Below are 21,134 nucleotides of genomic sequence, written 5' to 3' on the forward strand. Positions count from 1 at the left end.
GCACGTACAGCACATGGAGCGGAGGAGCTGCTGAGCCATTGCAGGTTATGTCCTAGGAGGGACGGTTTTACCGCCCTGCCTAAGTGCCTCTGCAGAGATTGGAGAAATCGACCATGTCTTAAAAGCAGGATTTTTCTTCCTGCCTCTCTGCCATACCACTTCCTTTAATTTAAAAAAAGCAACATGTGTATGTTTCCAAGAACCCATCTGTGTCCTCTGTCATTTTGCAGCTGTGTTTGGATGTGAAATGATCATGAGAGGTTGAGTTCCTCTTAGAAAGGAGTTGTCGGAACCTTCCAGCACCGTAAACAATGCAGGGTTGCCTTTCCGTGTCCCGCGGTTGCTGTTTTCCTTCGGTGAGGCGGGCACGGTGGGCAGCATCTGCTGTGGTACCTGCAGCTATTCCACAGGAGCAAGACCCAGCTCTTCAGCAAACAGAGATGCTAATGCTAAAGACAGCAGGTGCTTCTGGGCTGGGAGTTGATAGGAGTTCCCAGGATACGCAGAGATGTTAACAATAATGAACTTCAAAATGTTAGCCAAAGGCCTGGGGTCTGTGTCACTAGAATATTCTCTGCTTTTCAAATTCAGCTCTGCTCTCAGCTTCCCTAATTAATGCCTCATTGCTAGAGGGCAGGACAAAATCCAAGACAGGTAGTATGACATACAGTGTCCTCCCTACTCTGCGCTGCTTGCTTCTCCAGCCTCATTTCCTCCCATTTTGTCCCCTCTCACTACCCCCGAATCCAAGCGCACACCATGCTGTCTCTCCTCAGTATTGTTTAACAGGGTTTCCCTCTGTACGTGCTCTGCCCCTACCTTCTTGTCCTTCACACAGGTTCCCATTCAGCATGCCAAATCTGGCTCTGGGGTCCCTTTTATTTGGAACCTTCCCTGACCATCCCACCAGCCTCTGAGATCATTTTCCTTTTCTGAATTACTTCTGAACTTCCACCTCTTTGTCACACCACTTCCCTTAAACCTTAATTTTAAAAAAGCAACATGTTTATGTTTCAAAGAACCCATCTGTGTTCTCTGTCGTTTTGTAACTGTGTTTGGATGTGGAATGATCATGAGAGATGACATATTCTTTTATCAACATACATGTAACCTATATGTCAGCTGGGGTAACCGGTCATTAAAATCTGGATAAGATTGAGCTAGACCCCCTTATTCAATCTGTAGAAAGTTCAGTGCCCTCCCCATGATATCTCAGGTATCTTAGGTTCTCATGGTTTCCTTTGTCTTTGAAATCCTGTATTAGTTCCGAAAACCAAAATTAATTCATTTTATAGAGTGACTTACCATCCCAAGAGATGTTTTGGTTCTTTTGTGGGTGGATCCAGACTTTGCCTTTTTCCCTACTTCTCACCCACCACACATATTCATTCATTTACTCATTCACTCACACATTGATTCTTCAGACTTCGCTGAAGATTTCAGAAAGAGGGGGCTTACTTTGGAGCAAGTGACAACAACAGCCCAAGCCCATTCACAACAGGACCCAAATTTTAAGGCTTGGAGTCAACATAGATTCTCTCTGAAACTTGGAAGAAATTACTTGGTCTCCACCCAATTTCCCCATTTGGTCGAGTAAAAAGAGCTGTCCTGACCAGGTGTACTTGTGGTGAGGATGGAGGTGATGAGAGCTGGCCTCAGCTTTGTGGTAGCTTTTTTTTTTTTTTTTTAAATAATTTTTATTGAGTTTTAAGTGAACATTTCCAAATCAAGTCAGTCTGTCACATATAAGCTTATATACACCTTACTCCATACTCCCACTTACTCTCCCCCTAATGAGTCAGCCCTTCCAGTGTCTCCTTTCATGACAATTTTGCCAGTTTCTAACCCTCTCTACCCTCCCATCTCCCCTCCAGACAGGAGATGCCAACACAATCTCAAGTGTCCACCTGATACAAGTAGCTCACTCTTCATCAGCATCTCTCTCCAACCCATTGTCCAGTCCCTTCCATATCTGATGAGTAGTCTTCGGGAATGGTTCCTGTCCTGGGCCAACAGAAGGTTTGGGGACCATGACCACCGGGATTCCTCTAGTCTCAGTCAGACCATTAAGTCTGGTCTTTTTATGAGAATTTGGAGTCTGCATCCCACTGATCTCCTGCTCCCTCAGGGGTTCTCTGTTGTGCTCCCTGTCAGGGCAGTCATCGGTTGTGGCCGGGCACCATCTAGTTCTTCTGGTCTCAGGATGGTGTTTTGTGGTAGCTTTGATGGCTAGGTATGTACCCTTCATTTCTCCCCCACCACCCATTCACCATCAGCTGCCCTCAAGGCTACAAGAACCCCTTCTCCAATGTCCCAGAAAACTTGGCACACCCCTGCAGACCTTTGAAAGATGTTCTGCTCCCATTAAGTCAGCTCAATGAAGAGACTTTGACAATGACCTCTCATAGGACACCCAGAACTATCTTAGTAAATCCAAGATGGGGAATTTCTTACTCCAGGGAGTGGGGCCCAGAGATGGCTCACAGCCATTGCAAGTAAAAGGTCTCAGTTGGTCACAGATACTCGAATGAAGTAGTTTCTCTTCTGGAATGCTCTTTGGATAGGCAACCAGCCCTGCCTATTGAAGCCTGCCTTGCCTCTTTGAAATTGTTGATCTCAGACTCTTGTGTGTTGATTTATGTTGAACTCTCTTCTGATACCTTAACCTAGATTCATTTATTCCTTTCTTTTTTTTGGTCTGCATCTATCATGTACCATAGCATGTTTCATTTATGACAATGCCCAGTTCATTGCAAATTTGCAATGCTCCCTTTGGGTTCTTTATTTTTATTCCAAAGTTACAGGTAAAGAACACAAATGTTTGAGAGGTTATGAGACTGGTCCAATGTTTCACATACGGGAAAAGTCCATAATCTACCCATTATACCACATTGCCTTACAGAGGACCAGACTTCCTATCTGATTCTGCTGTCCCCAGCCTATCCTATACTTTGATTGCTTACTTCTGTAAAGGCACTCGTGCTCCTAAAAATCTTCTGTGGTCCATCCCAGGGTCAGGGCAGTAGGAACTCTCTAGCACCTCTAGAAGGAATACATTTTTTCTTTCCTGTTTTTTTTTTTTTTCCTTCTCTGCTCTTTGCAAATCCCTGCCCACCCGCCCCCCCACAAAGTAGAATGCTGTGACCTGCATTATCCTGCACCACTTAATACCACTGCTGTGACATCATCTTGGAACAAGTCCATAATCCTTTTCCAGGCCTATCTGTGGACATAAAAACTCCTGCAGGCTATGACTGAGTTAAATAAGTCCAGCTCAAAGGACCCCCAAGCCTGCACCCACAGAAGCTCCACCATTGGATGTAAGTACTCAGATAACACTGACTTCGGAGAGCTTGCAGGACCCTATTTGCGTCGGAAGCAGAATGAACATTTACCAAGGTCTCATTGCTGGACCTCCTTGCCCAGTTGTGCTGGCAACATCTGGTCCCCAAACACAGGTACTGGCACTGCTGATTTTGCATCCCACCCTGTGCCTGTCTTAATGGGCTGAATATCCTCTCCAATCAAGATGTGGTAAATTAACAGCGGGGCAAATTCTCCTAGTGGGGTGGGAAGCAATGCCTTATAGCTCTCACGGCCATATGTTGGAGGGAAGAACTAACCTTTCTCCTAGCTCCCAGTCAGGGAGTTGGTCCAGCTTCTTCTGAACTGTATAAATTTTACAGTCCTCTGACACCATCTCATGTTCTCTGTTTATTCTACAACCATCTTTCTTGCTCAGCCAACAAGAGAAAGTTTAAAGCGATTGCCTGCTTATATCTAAAATGCTTCCAGACTTCAGACTCTTTTGGTGCTTACAGATTTGCATGGAAAGAGAAGGTTGAAAGCTTTATGAGTTGAAAATTCAGACTTATCACTAGATCTAATGATAGTCTGCTGAGGTTCCACTGGCTTTTAAACACAGCTAAGAGAGTTTTTAGCTGAAAGAAATAACTAAATATTTCACCAATTATTCATCTTTCAACCTTAATTATTGGAAACAGCCTGCTTTAGTAAATCCCTTGACCAGAATTCTAATTTGGGGAGTCTTACCCTTAAACTCTTTGGGGGGATGGCCTATAATATCTTTAGACACATTATAGAGAAATACGGTGACTTTATTTCCCAAATCACCCAAAATGAGGTGTTTTATTTAAAGGAAAAGTGTGTGTTTGTCTTTATGCTAACAGAATTCTGCTGGTTTTACAGAAAGAATATATGATTTTATGTATCTACCGTGCAGAGAAGCTGGGCTTCAGCCTCAAAGCAATGCCTGTGGAGACAGGTTGTCAGGTGTTGAAATATGTCTGGACAAGTGTTTCCAACTAGGCCATAAGTTTTCATTCAGATGTGTGGGGTTCTGAGTGCTAGAAATTCCCTTTCTAACCATTATAACTTATGTCCTTTTCTTGATACCTGCATCCCTGGATTATGGCGAACACCATTTTCAATACCTACCAGAGAGATGCACACACAGGATATGCAGACTTACCAGGCCCTTTACATCCCACAGTTGTTAGAGGTAACATGATCTGGCTTTACTGAAAAATATCCATCTCAGAGGAAAAATAAGATGATCTTTGTATTTCTAATCAGTAAACATATATTCATATATTTTCCTTCAAAACGTCTCTCTTTGCTCAAAGAAGAATTGTTGACATTTTACTGTGGGACTTTGCTGGTGTTATTACTAGCCTAGACGTTTGTAGTGGTTCCACCAAAGTCTTTGACTGGCAAACCTCAGACTCACTGCCTTAGATGCTTTCTTTTATCTCCTGCATGGTTGCAGTTCCTTCTTCTGAAACACTGCTGTTCTCCTAAGAATGAACCTATTACCTGTTGCTTTTGCATTTTAGACTTCCAGGTCCCACCGCGAGGGTATCCGCTGCAGGCAGCGAGGCCAAAACACGTGGCGGACCAGCCACTGCTAACAACCGACGCAGCCAGAGCTTTAACAACTATGACAAGTCCAAACCAGTCACCTCCCCACCTCCACCGCCAACCACCCATGAGAAAGGTGAGTGAACTTCTTGAGGGTCCTTTTTGGCCTCTTCCTTTGTAGCGGATCTTGTTCCCTTGGGTGAGTTTCGTTTTGGGAGTGGGGTACAAATAGGATAATGAGAATGGATCACAAAGATATACTTGGCTGGTGGGAACTTTATAAACAGACACATCAACGAAGCAGAGGAAATACTGTCGTATTCATAGTTGTCAGCAGGTATACCTGTATCTCTTTGGGTATGGAGACCAGAAGACATCTGGACTACAAATAGAAATAGTTTAACACTGGCGATTTGAAAATAAAGTTTTTTAGAACACGTTCTGTTCATTAGGTGGTTTTCCAGAATGTAAGCTTGGACATGCACTTTGTGGGTTGGTAAGCTTTTTACCCATCAGAAGGATGTGAGGGAAATCAGGAACAAGGGATTTTCACCTTTTGAAAAAGTCAGGAATGTGGATCGGTTAAATGTAGATCTTGGGTACATGTAGCTACATACAAGGAGTAGGCAACATTGATTTCCTTATTGCAGCTTGCAAGGTAGCCAGTTCATGGGGTAACCTGGGTATATGCAAAATATAGTACGTGGAGAAGGGAACAGAAATAACTCAAGCACTTGGTAATGTGTAAGACACAACAGATACTTGGATGCATAAGATATAGTCCTGGGCCTTGAGAACTTCTGTCTTGGGGAGAGACATACTTTTGAACAGATACACTGTAGTTCAGTATGATTTGTGCTGGAGTTGACGTATGCACAGTTTTCCAGATGAGGTAGTCCATGACATAATCTCAGTACCTGTCCTTGTTTATCATGGCTTTCCTGTGAGTGAGTCAGACCCCAGTGAGGTTGTGTTCTGGGATTTCACTTTCAGATGAGCCAATTTATGACTTCTTTTTATGTAACCCGTTGAGTCAAGAATTTCAGTCATAGGAATCCATCTAATTGCCTTAGTAGGTTAAATGAGAAATTCATTTTTCTGTCAATAAATGACAAAAATATTTCAACACGCAGTGCCAATCTTTTAAAAGTATTAAAAGAAAATAATATCAGGGAATGTTTCAAAACCCAGAGAGAGAGAGAGCACTTTTTATACTTTGTGGGGAAATACTAAAAGATTCCTCTTAAAATCAGGGCCAAATAAGTGTGTCCCCTCTTGCTGTCATCACTGAATTTAGTTCTTGTTATACTAAACAATCATGTAAGATGTGAAACAAGAAAAATAATAGCTAACATTTCATAACTAGAAAAAAAACCTAGGGACTCACACAAAATTCATTAGATGGTTCCATAAGATGACCAAGTACGAGTTGAGCTGATAGATAGCCAGTTACTGTGGAGCCAACCCCACGTGTATCAGAGTAGAACTGTACTCCATAGGGTTTTCAATGGCTGATTTTTCTTTTTCAGAAGTAGATCACCAGGCCTTTCTTCTGAGGTGCCTCAAGGTGGTCTCAAACCTCCAACTTTTTGGTTAGCAGCCAAGCATGTGAACCATTTGCACCACCCAGGGCCTCCAGTAGATATATAAAAACCAAAACTTTCCCTGTATAACAATATAGCCTTTTAGTTTTCCCAAAGACTCTCATCTCTGATTTTGCCTGTGAGGTTTGGAGGGAAGAGTCAGCAGAACCTAAGACATTAGAAGAACCTGCTGTTTGCTGTATCATTATTGGTCTCATGGTCAAATCCGCCGTTGGTTTCATGCTCTCATTTCTGCAAGCAGCAGTCAGGCCCAGCATTGCCTGGTTGCAGCACGTGTGAACAAGCTGGGCTGCAAAATGTCTGTCTTGAGGGACGGCCTTGGGTGCCGTGGTCGGGACACAGGGACTGTTGACTCCAGCTGCAGGGTCTTTGATTCTGGCTGGCTTTAGGGCTCCAGACCAGAATCACAGATTTTTTAGGGGAGAGAAAATAGCTATCTTTTTAAACATGTGTGACATTATCTCTTTTCTCTTTCTCCTGTTCCCTCAGTTACATCCTCTGAATGTGTTAACACTGACAGAAATCCAGTACATTTCTAAAGTGTTTGTTCCATCATGTTAATTCGAAACATTTGCAATTCATAGACTGAATTCTATGTATGTAGAAGATATATAGCTTTCTTCATTTTATAGGAAGTATATCTTTATTATATTTTATTATAAAAATTAATGTAAAATATTCAAACAACACAAATTCATCAAAGACAAAGAAGCCTACATAATCCCACCTCTTAGAAATAGCTGCAGTTTACCACTTAGTTTATATTCTTCTATATTTTTTTCATGCATATACTGCCACATGTTGATAAATTTGTTTACTATGTACCACGTACTATTCTAAGTGCTTTACGTATAATAAAAACCCATTGCCGTTGAGTTGATGACTTGTTTAATTCTTACAGGAGCTCTGTGAGGTGGGTACTATTACTCATTTCGTGGTAAATAACGGAAGCACCAAACCAAACCAAACCTGTTGCCGTCAAGTCGATTCTGACTCATTGCGACCCTATAGAAAAGAGTAGAACTGCCCCACAGGGTTTCCAAGGAGCGGCTGATGGATTCGAACTGCTGACCTTTTGGTTAGCAGCCATACTCTTAACCATTGCAGCACCAGGGCTCCAACAGAAGCACAGAGAATGTAAATATCTTGCCTAAAGTTATGCAGGTAGTGAGGGAAGTCAGGATGTGTACACACACTCTTTTAAAATATATACATTTGGGAATGCATATAGAATACTGATATATATATACACATATATACACTGATATACCCTCACACATATATGACTTTTAAAATCTTATAAATAAAATCAGTAAATCATGGGCAGCCTTTTTTGTCTACATATATGTCATTGTCTCTTCATGATAGTTGCATAGTAGTCTATTGTATAGATGTATCTTATTTAACCAGTTCCATTTAGGTTGCTTCTGATTTTTTGATATTATAAATAGTGCTGAGAATACCATCCTTGTATCTTTGCGTATATACAACCATTTCAGGGAAATTACTACATCAGCATGTACACACATTTTACAGTTGCTTAAATATTGCCAAACTTTGATCCCAGAAGATTATATCTATTCATATTCCCATCAATAATACACAAGAGGGCCAGTTTTCCCACACAGTTGCTATCACTTTATATTATCACTCTCCTCGGCAAAAAGTACTCTTTTTTTGAAACGAGGTAATTTTAAGAAGCTGAAATAACACCATTTGATGAAATCTGGACTTTGACACTTTGCTGGGAGTTACAGCCTGTGGTTTTAATGTCAGAAAAAAGCACTTGGGTTTGAGATCAAGTCTGCTACTGACTGGCACGACCTTATTCAAGATGCTTGACTTCTCTAGGCCTCAATTCCCCCTTCTGTAAAGTGACTCTGAGGTTTTCTGCTCCTAAACTGCTGTGATGTATGAATGAATATCTCAGTTTTATCTGGTCATTTCGCTTGTCTAGTGGAAACTCCTCCAGCACTTTCTGGCATGTTCCCTCTGCTGGTCTTCCTTCTCTGTGTCACTCTTTTCCTCTTTGATCATCCTGGCTGCCACGGGCGGAAGAGAAGAGCCAGCCGTGGCTGGAGACAGAATTTCACAGCCGTCAGCGCTATGTTCTGCCTGAGTAGCATTGGGTCCGTTGATTTAGAATCTCTATAAACTTGTCACTTTGTGGCACTTATCTAAGTTAGTGAGCAGGAGATTTAACCATGAAGATGTTGCTCACATCTTGCCATTTACTAGGAATCTAGCATAAAATTACCATTTCATCTATAGCGAATTAATTCAGTGGTCCAAGTTATACAGGAAAGAATATGGTTGGGGCACGCCTGATTCATGTCATTTCTTTTATTTATTCATTTTGTTGTCATTTTTGGAGCACCTGCTATGTGTCCAGTATTGAACAGGTTGTAGGGACTTAGAGAGGACCAAGATACAGACTGCTTTCCAGCGGTGCACGGCCTCAGAAGGGGCGATGCACACATATTTCTATAACAAGAGATGTGCTTAACATTATGAGGGAACAATGAACTTTGTTGGGCAGGCTCTTAGGGAGGACTCCAGTGCAGTGATATCATTTGCATTGATTTCCATCTCCGGATTTTCCTTAAAGAAAAGGAAGGGAGGGTTGGGAAGGAATGACTCACCGTACTCTCCTGGCCTGGGTGTTAATCTGAGAGGACAGCCGCTGGGCTCACTGTATTATTAAACTCTTGTTCAGAGGAGGGCTGTAGAGGGGAGACTTCTGCATTTCAGTGATGGGGTAGGGCCTTCTCTTGGTCATCAGGAGACTGCTGTCATTCCTGATACTGTTCTTCTACCAGAGAGAGCTTAGGTGGTTGTTGGTACTCAGTGGATGAGAATCATCTCTGACTGGGAATTAGCTGTGAAGTAGCTGTAATTATCTGAGGGTTTAGAAAGCCAGCTTATCAATGTGAACTGAGAGGGTATCACTGAATTTGAAAAGATCTCTGGGCCATTGTTTGGAAATGGAATTCAGTGAACAGTTGAACCAGCTGTTGAGGCTGGGCCAAACAAAAAAAAAGCAAACTCAGTGCTGGCGAGTCTCATAGCAACCCTATAACACAGAGTAGAGCTGCCGCATAGAGTTTCCAAGGAGCACCTGGTGGATTTGAACTGCCGACCCTTTGGTTAGGAGCAGTAGCACTTAACCAGTATGCCACCAGGGTTTCACTGAGGCTGGGCAGGCAGGATGAATTGGGAGCTACCAAATTTGAGGCCTCACAAGCACTAGAGGAAAGGAGAAAGCCCAGCAAATGTTTGAGAAGCTACACCAGCCTCAGGGCCAGTGTATGGTTATTTCAGAAGAAGAGATTTGAGGCCCTGTGATGAAAAAGAAAGTGCGTCCGTTGAAGGCAGACAACTGTATTTGACTTCTGGCCCAGCTGCTTCCCAGAAGTGTGGCACTGGGCAAGTGCAGTGCTCACTAGGCACCGACTCCTGGATCACCCAAACATTGCGACTCACAAGGCTATCACAGGCCACATTTGGCACCATTCTACTTGGAAGGATGGAGACAGGAATCACAAATGGCTGGCAGAGGGTATCAGGTGCTTCTCTTTCATAAGAGAGGTCCTTATACAGCAGCCCACACACCATGTAGGTACTATCACTCTGTCCCCCCATCCCACCTCAGGTAACAGCTCAGGTGTGAAGGAACAAGATTCGAGTAGACTGGGTGTAGAAGTCCTTCTGGCTTAATACCCCCATATCCCACAGAAGGCAGTAGTCTTATAACAGCTCCGTAGGCATAACCACATGGATTAAGTCCGATTAGAAGAATCCTTAGTGGAAGACCAAAATGATGGTGTCCCCATAAGATATTTGTATTTCACTTATAGTTCTTCCCAGTTCAAATGCAGTTTAACAATCAAGAGTCATTTTTAACATGAGCAATGTTTCTCAGTAACATAGTTGACATTCTATCTTTATCAGGTTTCCAGGGGAACAGAATGGAAAGTTAACCCAGGGTCAGATTCTCATGTAGAAGGGGAAGAGATTTTATTAATCCTTTACCAGCAGCAAGTCACCTCATCTATCAGAGCTTCAGTTTATTTTTCTGTGAAGTGGCAGCAGACTGGTCCAGCACTAGTGATAACCCTAGAAGTCAGATGTGAAGCAATCTTTTACATTTTTCACGTAGCCCAATTCAGATATTCTATCCTGGTCGTTTCTCTATTGGTTGTAGACATTTCTGTGAGGAGTATGACCTTTTGGTGTGTTTTCTGGTAGCTGGAGTTCAGAGGCTTTGTGGGTGTTGTTTGCATGGTATGAGAAAACTACTGAGTTCTCATGGTTGAAATACTGTGTAGTCAGTTGGTTTGAAGTCTTAGTGGGGCCCTTTCACAAGTGGGCTGGTGGCTGGTATGGCTTCTGCAGTAAAGGCAGGTTTCATTATTATCATTTGTATATCACACCATAGTTCCCATTCTTTGTAAACAAATTATTGACAGTGTCTAACTGAATAGAAGAAAAGTTCTAAAACATAACACCTCTCCCTAAAATAATGGCTAAACAGTAACATTTCTCCGCTCTGACATAAAAAAAAAAAAAGTACATGCAAATTGCCTATGTGTGATTAATGAGGGAACAGCTCCAACATGGTGACTGCCCATTAGGTCTGAAGCACACAGCCCAATTCCCATGATCTGGTAAGACCTTGGTAATTTTAAGACACTGGGCCATTGTTTCACAAGGTCTGACCCATGCACCATCTACATCAGCATCTCCTGAGGAACTTGTAAAAAAAAAAAACAACAAAAAAAAAAAACACAAAGCCAGGCCTTACCTTAGACCTTCTACCTCAGATTTCTGAGGTTAGGGCCGGGAAATCTACATTTCACATCCTAGTAATTCTTAACGGCACTGATGTTTGGGAACCCTGTCCTAGGTGGATGTCTCACCTATCTTTGAAAGAATTCAAACTTCTATTTGGACAGTCCTCCAGTTCTCAATGGTTAACATGCTAGGCTGCTAACCAAAAAGCTGGAGGTTCTCATCACCAAGAGGCACTTTAGAAGAAAGCCCTGCTGATCTACTTAAAAAAATCAGCCACTGAGGAACAGAATTGAGAATCCAGACATAAATCCATCCACATATGAGCAGTTGATATTTGACAAAGGTACAAAGTCAGTTAAATGGGGAAAAGACAGACTTTTTAACAAACTGGATATCCATCTGCAAAAAAATGAAGCAAGACCCATACCTCACACCATGTACAAAAATTAACTCAAAATGGATCGAAGACCTAAATATAATATCTAAAACAATAAAGATCATGGAAAAAAAATAGGGACAACGTTAGGAGCCCTAATACATGGCATAAACAGTATACAAAACATTATAAATAATGTAGAAGGAAAACTAAATAACTGGGAGCTCCAAAAATCAAACACCTTGGCATCTCCTGTCTAGAGGGGAGATGGGAGGGCAAAGGGGGTTAGAGCTGGCAAAACGGTCACGAAAGGAGAGACTGGAAGGAGGGAGCGGGCTGACTCATTAGGGGGAGAGTAAGTGGGAGTATGTAGTAAGGTGTATATAAGTTTATATGTCAGAGACTGACTTGATTTGTAAACTTTCCCTTAAAGCACAATAAAAATTATTTAAAAAAAACCCAACAAGGTTAAATTTTTTAAAATTTGAGAAGATCTGTATAAAGCAGAAGAAGCAGGTTCATATTATTTTGTGTGGAATGGCCAAAAAAAAAAAAATTTTTTTTTTTTTTTTTTAAGAGTCAGTTGAAAGGAAGGGAGAAAAAGAAATTCTGAGCCAGATGCCCTGATTATGACATTAAAATGTGTGATGGCAGGAGGGGGAAAAAAGAAAAATCAAACACCTATGTTCATCCAAAGACTTCACTGATCACTGAAACAGTAAAAAGATTACCTACAGATTGGGAAAAAGTTTTTAGCTATGACATTTCCGATCAGCGCCTGATCTCTAAAATCTACATGATACTGCAAAAACTCAACTACAAAAAGACAACCCAATTAAAAAATGGGGCAAAGATATGAACAGGCACTTCACTAAAGAAGACATTCAAGTAGCTAACAGATACATGAGGAAATGCTGATGATCATTAGCCATTACAGAAATGCAAATCAAAACTACAACGAGATTTCATCTCACTCCAGCAAGGCTGGCATTAATCCAAAAAACACAAAATAATAAATGTTGGAGAGGTTGTGGAGAGACTGGAGCACTTATTCAGTGCTGGTGGGAATGTCAAATGTTACAACCACTTTGGAAATCGATTTGGTACTTCCTTATAAAGCCAGAAATAGAACTACCATACGATCCAGCAATCCCACTCCTTGGAATGTATCCTAGAAAAATAAGAGCCTTTACACAAACAGATGTATGCGCACCTATGTTCATTGCATCACTGTTTACAATAGCAAAAAGATGGAAGCAACCAGGGTACCCATCAATGTATGAATGGATAAATAAATTATGGTATATCCACACAACGGAATACTACGCATTGATAAAGAACAGTGATGAATCTGTGAAACATTTCGTAACACGGAGGAATCTGGAAGGCATTATGCTGAGTGAAATTAGTCAGTTGCAAAAGGACAAATATTGTATAAGACCACCATTATAAGAACTCGAGAAATAGTTTAAACAGAGAAGAAAATATTCTTTGATGGTTACGAGAGGAGGGAGGGAGGGAGAGAAGTATTCACTGATCATATAGTAGATAAGAACGATTTTAGGTGAAGGGAAAGACAGCACACAGTACAGGAGAGGTCAGCACAACTGGACTAAACCAAAAGCAAAGAAGTTTTCTGAATAAACTGAACACTTTCAAGGCCAGCGTAGCAGGGGCAGAGGTTTGGGGACCATGGTTTCAGGGGACATCTAAGTCAATTGACATAATAAAATCTGTTAACAAAACATTCTGCATCCCACTTTGGAGAGTGGCGTCTGGGGTCTTAAACGCTAAGAAACAGCCATCTAAGATGTATCAATTGATCTCAACCCATCTGGATCAAAGGAGAATGGAGAACACCAAAGACAAAAGGTAATCATGAGCCCAAGAGACAGAAAGGGCCACATAAACCAGAGACTACGTCAGCCTGAGACCAGAAGAACTAGATGGTGCCCAGCTACAACTGATGACTGCCCTGACAGGGAACACAACAGAGAGCCCCTGAGTGAGCAGGAGAGCAGTGGGATGCAGACCTCAAATTCTCGTAAAAAGACCGGACTAAATGGTCTGACTGAGACTAGAAGGACCCCGGTGGTCATGGTCCCCAGACCTTCTCTTAGCCCAAGACAGGAACCATTCCCAAAGCCAGCTCTTCAGACAGGGATTGGACTGGACTATGGGATAGAAAATGCTACTGGTGAAGAGTGAGCTTCTTGGATCAAGTAGACACATGAGACTATGTTGGCATCTCCTGTCTGAAGGGGAGATGAGAGGCCAGAGGAGGTCAAAAAGCTGGCCGAGTAGACAAAAAAGAGAGAGTGGAGGGAAGGAGCATGCTGTCTTATCAGGGGGAGAGCAGTTAGGAGTATATAGCAAGGTGTATATAAATTTTTGTATGAGAGACTGACTTGGTTTGTAAACTTTCACTTAAAGCACAATAAATAAAAAGAAAAAAAATCAGCTATTGAAAACCCTATGAAAAAAAAGAAAAAGAAAACCCTATGGAGCACAGTCCTACTCTGACATACATGGGGTCTCCATGAGTTGCAATTGACTCAACAGCAACTGTAATAGTAAAACTTTGCAGGGTGTCATGGATTGAGTTATGTCCCCCCAAAAATGTGTGTATCAATTTAAAGGCCATGATTTCCAGTATTGTGTGGTTGTCCTCTATTTTGTGATTTTAATTTTATGTTAAAGTGGATTAGGTTGGGATCCCAACACCCTTACCCAGGTCACATTCCTGATCCAATGTAAAGAGAGTTTCCCTGGGATGTGGCCTGCACCACCTTTTGTCTCTCAAGAGATAAAAAGGGAAGCAAGCAGAGATTTGGGGACCTTATACCACCAAAAAGCATGCTGGGAGCAGAGCACATCCTTTGGACCCAGGGTCCCTGTGTTGAGAAGCTCCTAGTCTGGGAGAAGATTGATGAGAAGGCCAACAGTGAAAGAAAAATCTTTCCCTGGAGCTGACACCCTGAAATTGGACTTTTAACCTACTTTACTGTGAAGAAATAAATTTCTTTGTCAAAGCCATCCACTTGTGGTATTTCTGTTATAGCAGCATTAGATAACTAAGTCATAGGGTGGTGTTCCGAAGAGTAAAGATAATGTAGTAAGACACCAGGATGTGTGCCTGGCATCTAGTAGGAGCCCAATAAATGGGAAACCATTCAAATTTACATATACATTTTACTGCCTGCATATTTAAATTTATCCTCAGAGCCTGCAACTTCTACTTGGTAGACTTGCCTACTTGCATATGTCTTATTATCTCCTTTTGATTTTGTGCTGTTGCCTCTCTAATCTTTAGTGAAGTTCTTATAATATTTTTTTTTGGATGTTTGTTTTTTAAATTTTCAGTGCTGTCTTCTTTCAGCTGAGCTAATGGAAAGTAAGGGAAATTATTTTGATCCCATACTTAGATCTGGATGTGGTTGTTGTTAGGTGCCATCGAGTCAACTTTCAACTCATAGTGACCCCATGTGACAGAGTAGAACTGCACCATAGGGTTTTCTAGGGTGTAATCTTTATGGAAGCAGACTGCCACATCTTTCTCCCTTAGATCCTCTGGGTGAATTTGAACTGCCAACCTTTAGGTTAGCAGTGGAGCACTTAACTGTTACCACCAGGGCTCATTTTCTGGACATGGTAGCAGAAGGAATAAAAGTGAGAGAAAGAAGCCACAGGCAAGGAGGTACTCTGAGGGGAAAGTCGGCTCAGCCGTTGCATTGTTGGAGAACCGCCTTCTGGTTCTTTCTTTACCCTATACCTGAAGAGCCTGGTGCTGCCTTATGAGAATGAGAGCACTCAAGTCTGAGTATGAGAGTTCAGAGGAAAGGTAAGCACCATTGAAGGCACCCAGAGAAGAGCCTAAGTGGTATGCCTTCTCTCCTTCCTGTCACCCTCCTTTTCGTCCTTAACCCCTCACATTGAACTAGAGTCAAACACGAGAGCAGCTGTATCTCATGCAGTGTTTCTGGCCACCTTTGCGAGCCATTTTCTTGACCTACTGCGTAATTCAGAAGCACCTTCTGAGAAGGAGAAACATCAGTCTCTCTAATGTGTGAAACCAATAACGTTTAATGCTAAACCCACCCCTTTTTGCTGAGAAGAGGAAGGAGGATACAACCATGTTTGCCTTTCTCTAAATATGGATACACTTCAAAGCCAGTGTGCAGGCTGTGGTTCTGTGATATGTCTTTCTCTAAAATACGATAAACCTGGCTCTCGTAACAGGAAGAATGAGTAGAGAAAAAGGGAGAGAAAATAAATCATTTGGGAAGATGAAATATCTATTTGATTAGTCTGTGTCAGGAATAGCAAATGACTAGTTGATGTTGATCCGATCTACAGGTGATAAATGTCAGCATTTCTTTTGCTTCTATCTGCCATGTGCAAAATGTCACACATACATGAATTCAATTTAATTTCAAGGATCATTGGTAGGAGAAAATATTTACACTTCTGGGTGCTCTCATAATCATTTTCATCCAGGTGTCATCTGCATTCAGGGTTTAGTTTAGTCATTCATTTAAATTTTTTTTTTTTTTTAGTATTTTTTTTTCCAAGTTAGGTATTTGGCACTGTTCATTATTAGCATGAGAAGATAAATGCATTTTGGGAATAAATGAACTTAACTGTTCTATGAGCATCCACGGCCTGTATTAACAATGCTCAGTACAAGAATGGAATGCTGATCAGATTAAGGGGAGAGCACCTGAGCTACATGAAGTCCCTGTGTGGTGCAAATGGTTAACATGCTCAGCTGCTAACTGAAAGGTTGGAGGTTTGAGTCCACTCGGGTGCTGCAGAAGAAAGGCCTGGCAGTCTGCTTCCAAAAAAAAGGGAAGTTGAAAATGTCGTGGAGCTCAGTTCTACTCCAACGCACTTGGGGCCACCATGAGTAGGACTGACTCGTCGGCAACTAGTTACTGGCTCCGGGGCAACAAAGCTCGGACAGCTCACCTAGCTGCAACAACCTACTGATGAGTTTCTTGTAAATACACATTTGGCTGCCCCTCTGTATTGAGGATATGGCCTCCTGGGACTTAATTCACCTAACAGATAAAAATGCCCATTTCTCAGCTGCAGCTTGCCTTCACAATCCTGTCAGCATGTGCATTTTATTCGGATGCCAACACATAGTCCGTGGGCCAGGGAATTGCCCTCTCCTGCTGTGGATATCAGATGAAGGGTCACACTGAGATTATCCAGTTCCAAGATAATGGTCACAATACATATACATGGTAGGAGTGGTGCGCGGCCATTTGTAGGTATCAGGCTATGAGGATAAGTGGTCAGGTACAGAGTGGTATGTGCCCAGGCACTGTGAGCACAGTTGACATTCTTAGTGTCTTGGGAGCTCTTCCCGTGATTTCCATTGTGGCAGCCGTGTGGACTCTTGTGGTTGGCAAGGCTCCCTGAACTTGGTGGATGGTCCACAGACACTAGCTGCTGGTGGAAAATGATGGCCTGATCGATTTAATCTCATAAGAGCAGAGGTAAAGAAGGCTTCCTAACACTCTGCTCCTATTGCCTTCTTCAAAATGGGAGAATCACAGCATTTTTCTGAAATGTGGAGTGGGGAATCAGTGACTCACCTTGGGAAAAGCAAAATTTTTTAAAAAAGAAAGAAAAAGCCCCTGGGCCCTGGGTGCAAGGATGGAGCACTGGTGGTGCAGTGGTTAAGAACTATGGCTGTTAACCAAAAGGTCAGTAGTTTGAATCCACCCAGTATCTCCTTGGAAACCCTATGGGGCAGGTCTGCTCTGTCCTATAGGGTCGCTCTGATTCATAATCGACTCAACGGCAACAGGTTTGGTTTGGTTTGGGCACCAGGACAGTGAGTCTGTGCTGCCCGCACTGTCCAGACTTGCATCCTGTGTGCCCAGTGGAGTCTTGGTTTCCAGCCTGACACTCTCAGGCACTGTTTGGGAGGGTTATGACTTGCAGACTGTCTTAAATATTTTCTTCCAGTCAGGGCTCCCCCGCATTTGTTTTCTCATTTGGGGAGAAAGCATGTGGACTGATGAACACCCACCTTGTGGGCATGATCGGGTTCATATGGCATGGTGGAAAAACTTTCTCTGGAATGGTGAGGAACTGAGAGCAGGCCTGAGCTAAAATCAGCCTTCGCAGGGCTGTCCGCTCCCTTGCTTCAACCGGCTGCCAGCTGGTAAATTCAACAGGTAGGTTTAGCCCTAAGAAAAAGGATCTTTGAAGATACTAGTTAGTTTTTGCTGCAAGTAAAGTAGTGCTAGACTTGACTCCATCTCTAAGAGGCAAATAGTTCAAAACCAGACTATACAGTATGGACTAAATGATTCCTCCTTTCTTTATTATGTGTTTGTGTCTTGGGACTCAATCATTCATTTATTTAACACATTTATTGAGTGCCTCCTATGTGTCACAGGGCCCTGATGGTGCTGTGGTTAAGAGCTATGGCAGCTAACCAAAAGGTCAGTAGTTCGAATTCACCAGCCACTCCTTGGGAACACTATGGGGCAGTTCTACTATATCCTGTAGGGTCGCTATGAGTCATGTACGTATGTAAAACAAAAAAACTTTCACGTTTTCCTTTTCATAATGGAATGGACTTTCTTATAAGTAGTGAGTTCCTTGACCCCAGCGCTGTTCAGAGACTAGATCATCACTCTGTAGGGTTTTTCTAGGTGGGATTTCTTACATTAGCAGGTAGGTTGGAGTGGATATTCTCTAAGGTCCCTTGCAGCTAGGAAACTCTGGTGGTGTAGTGGTTAAGAGCTATGTTAGCCAACCAAAAGGTCTGCAGTTCGAATCTACCAGGCACTCCTTGGAAACTCTATGGGGCAATTCTAATCTGTCCTGTAGGATCGCTATAAATCAAAATCAACTCGACAGCAGTGGGTTTAATATCCCTTGCAAATCTAGGATTTAATGATTCCAGGCAAAGAGCAGAGTTGGTAGCTTCTCTTGCCATGATTCCGAGGGGTCCTGGAAAGGCTTCTTTTGCTTGTGTCATGTCACATGTATCCTCCATGGTTTATCCCAAAGTCCCACCGATTGATGGGTTCCTGTAAAAGTATTCATTCCAAAAAATGTACTTTTTTTCTTGATGCGGCTGCTTACACTGTAGGATTAATTTCTGTACAGAAAAAAATTGCATTTTAGGCAGAGATGACCTTAGTACAGTTTGTGATGACTGCTTTTACTCCATTCACCCTTGGGGAGATTTCTCCCTTAACTTTCAGATAAAACCTCATCTTGCCATATTCGTGCCTTGAGGCCGTCCAAGAGGTTACAAAGCAAGGATCTCTGTCACAGAGAAGAAACCGAGGCTTCTCAGGGAGAAGTTATAGAGGGACGGTTTCTACCGTTTGACACTTGGATTCCTTTCTCTGCCTTCTAGAGCCAGATCCAAATGTTTTCAGGCAGTTATTTATATGGAATTATTTTTTCAAATCTATTTCACATGCATGCTGTAGGGGGCAGCATTACTTAAAGAAAACCAGGGATAGAACCTGCAGAAGAGAGGATTTATTTTAGGCCTTTTAGGGAAGAAACTAAGCCCTCTTTTTAAAGATCTAGGTGAACTGGGGACTGGCATTCTGTCTGTTGTTCATGTGTGAATGAGGCGCTGGCCTTCAATAATAAACCCTTTTGGAGACCAGGGATACTTTGCCTTATATTAAATTCAGGTGGTTCTGAGCCAACAAATACCCAGTGAGGACCTGTGAGGGAGAGTGACCTTGCCACACAGGAAGCATGTGCTAGGACAAGGATTCAAACCCAGATCACTTGGCTCCAACTCTCTTAACCAAGTTCTGAGTTATTTTGGTCTCAAACCCTACAATTAAAAATAGTGATTATTTCCCCCAAATCTTCTGCAAACATGTTGTTACTACTGCCTGGGAAATAGTATATAATAGTGAAACATGTGGGAGCTAAACATTTTCTGGATCCTCTAGCTTTGGTAAATCTGGTGAAGCAGGTCATGACTTACCCCTATATCTCCAATCCCTAAAAATCAATTATTTCAAATAATAGCCATTTATGATTTCTCATAAGCCTACAGGTTGACTGGGCAGCTCTGATATGTGCCAGGCTTAGGTGATCTTGGCTAGGGCTCCTTATGCATCTGAGGGCAGCTGGTAGGTTGGCTAGATGCTGGCTGATCTGTAATGGCCTCAGCTGAGACACCCCAGCTTTCCCTACATGGTCTTTTATCCTCCAGCAGACTAGTGGACAGGTTCCAAGACAGAGTTGAAGTGTGCAAGGCCCCTTAAGGCCTAGGCTTTGAAAGGGCACATCAGTTCTCTTCTGCTTCATTCTGCTGTCCAAAGCAAGTCATAAGGCCTGCCCAGATTCATGAGGTTGGGAAACAGACTTCCATCTATTGAAGGAGGAGTGGCAAAGTCATATTGCAAAGCATACATGATGCCAGGGCGGGGCAGAGACTTGGGGCTGTTTCTGTAATCGTCTACTGCAAGGAATAAGTAGAACCCAATAAATATGTATTGATGGGTTGATTTCACTTGTCAAGGCAATAGTCCTCTTTGACTTCAGATGCATGAAAATGAAAATACTCAGAACACAGACGCACTTGATGGTTTCTTACCTGGGAGCCTGTAACTCTGAGAACTCTTACTGGAGAGAGTGACTGAAGCATCCTTGGTTGCCCCATTCCAACAAAAGGTCTCTCTCATGGGCTCTGAGTAGACACCAAGCAATTCAGTGAGCAGACAAGAGCCCCACTTGCTTTACGAGTCCCACCTTAGCCAGGGTAAGAAGGTAGCAACCACCTAGAAAAGTAGCATCATGTAAAACTGGCCTGGCTATACGTAAGCCCATTCTCAGGCCTTTGAGATCCTTGATTTTCATTTACAGTGCTCATGCTCCCTGGCTTTCTCTTTCTTGTACTAACTGGCAGACATTGTCATGTGTTGAAGATGGTTGGGATGCCAGACTTGTATTCAGGACACCGGGGATCTGGTCCCAGCAACTCCACTTGATGACTCTGCAACTTTGATTGATGTTTTAACATCTTTTAACTTCAATTCCCTCAGCTCGAAAATGGAAATGAGAATAGCACAACTTCATAAAATTATTATGATGATTATATGAAATGAAATACATGGGGGAAAAAGCCTTAATTGTATGTATAATGTTTGTTCAATGAATGTATTCATCAGTGTAGAAGAAGTCAGAAATGATGGCAAGAGACAAAGTAACCATAGCTGCTGAACGGAGAAGCCCAGAGAGCCAGTTCCCCACTCTTGGTATATTGCCTTAGATCAAAAGTCTAAAGCACCCATGTAGCCACTTCTTGTTTATCCACATCTCTCTTGGATAATTCACGGTTAAGTGTGTTTTTTGAAAACCAAGGGACCCAAAAACATAGATTAAGAGTGAGTGTAAAATAGATTAAGAGTGGCTGTAAAAACAGCACAGGGATGGTGCCTGACCTCCTCTAATTTCCAAATGGGGAAGGAAGATCA

General features: G+C 42.4%; 1 protein-coding gene across 10 annotated transcripts in view; it reads left to right on the forward strand.

Annotated features, from left to right (window-relative positions):
- Window positions 1-21,134, forward strand: part of NAV2 (neuron navigator 2) — a 451,696-nt gene that overhangs the window by 207,713 nt on the left and 222,849 nt on the right. For all 10 annotated transcript variants that reach the window (XM_049890692.1, XM_049890693.1, XM_049890694.1 and 7 more), the window contains one exon: window positions 4,857-5,017. In XM_049890692.1, coding sequence (XP_049746649.1) covers window positions 4,857-5,017 — 161 coding nt within the window. The remainder of the gene's footprint in view (window positions 1-4,856; window positions 5,018-21,134) is intronic.

Source organism: Elephas maximus, chromosome 7 (genome assembly GCF_024166365.1).
Source record: "Elephas maximus indicus isolate mEleMax1 chromosome 7, mEleMax1 primary haplotype, whole genome shotgun sequence".
Taxonomy (NCBI): Eukaryota; Metazoa; Chordata; class Mammalia; order Proboscidea; family Elephantidae; genus Elephas; species Elephas maximus.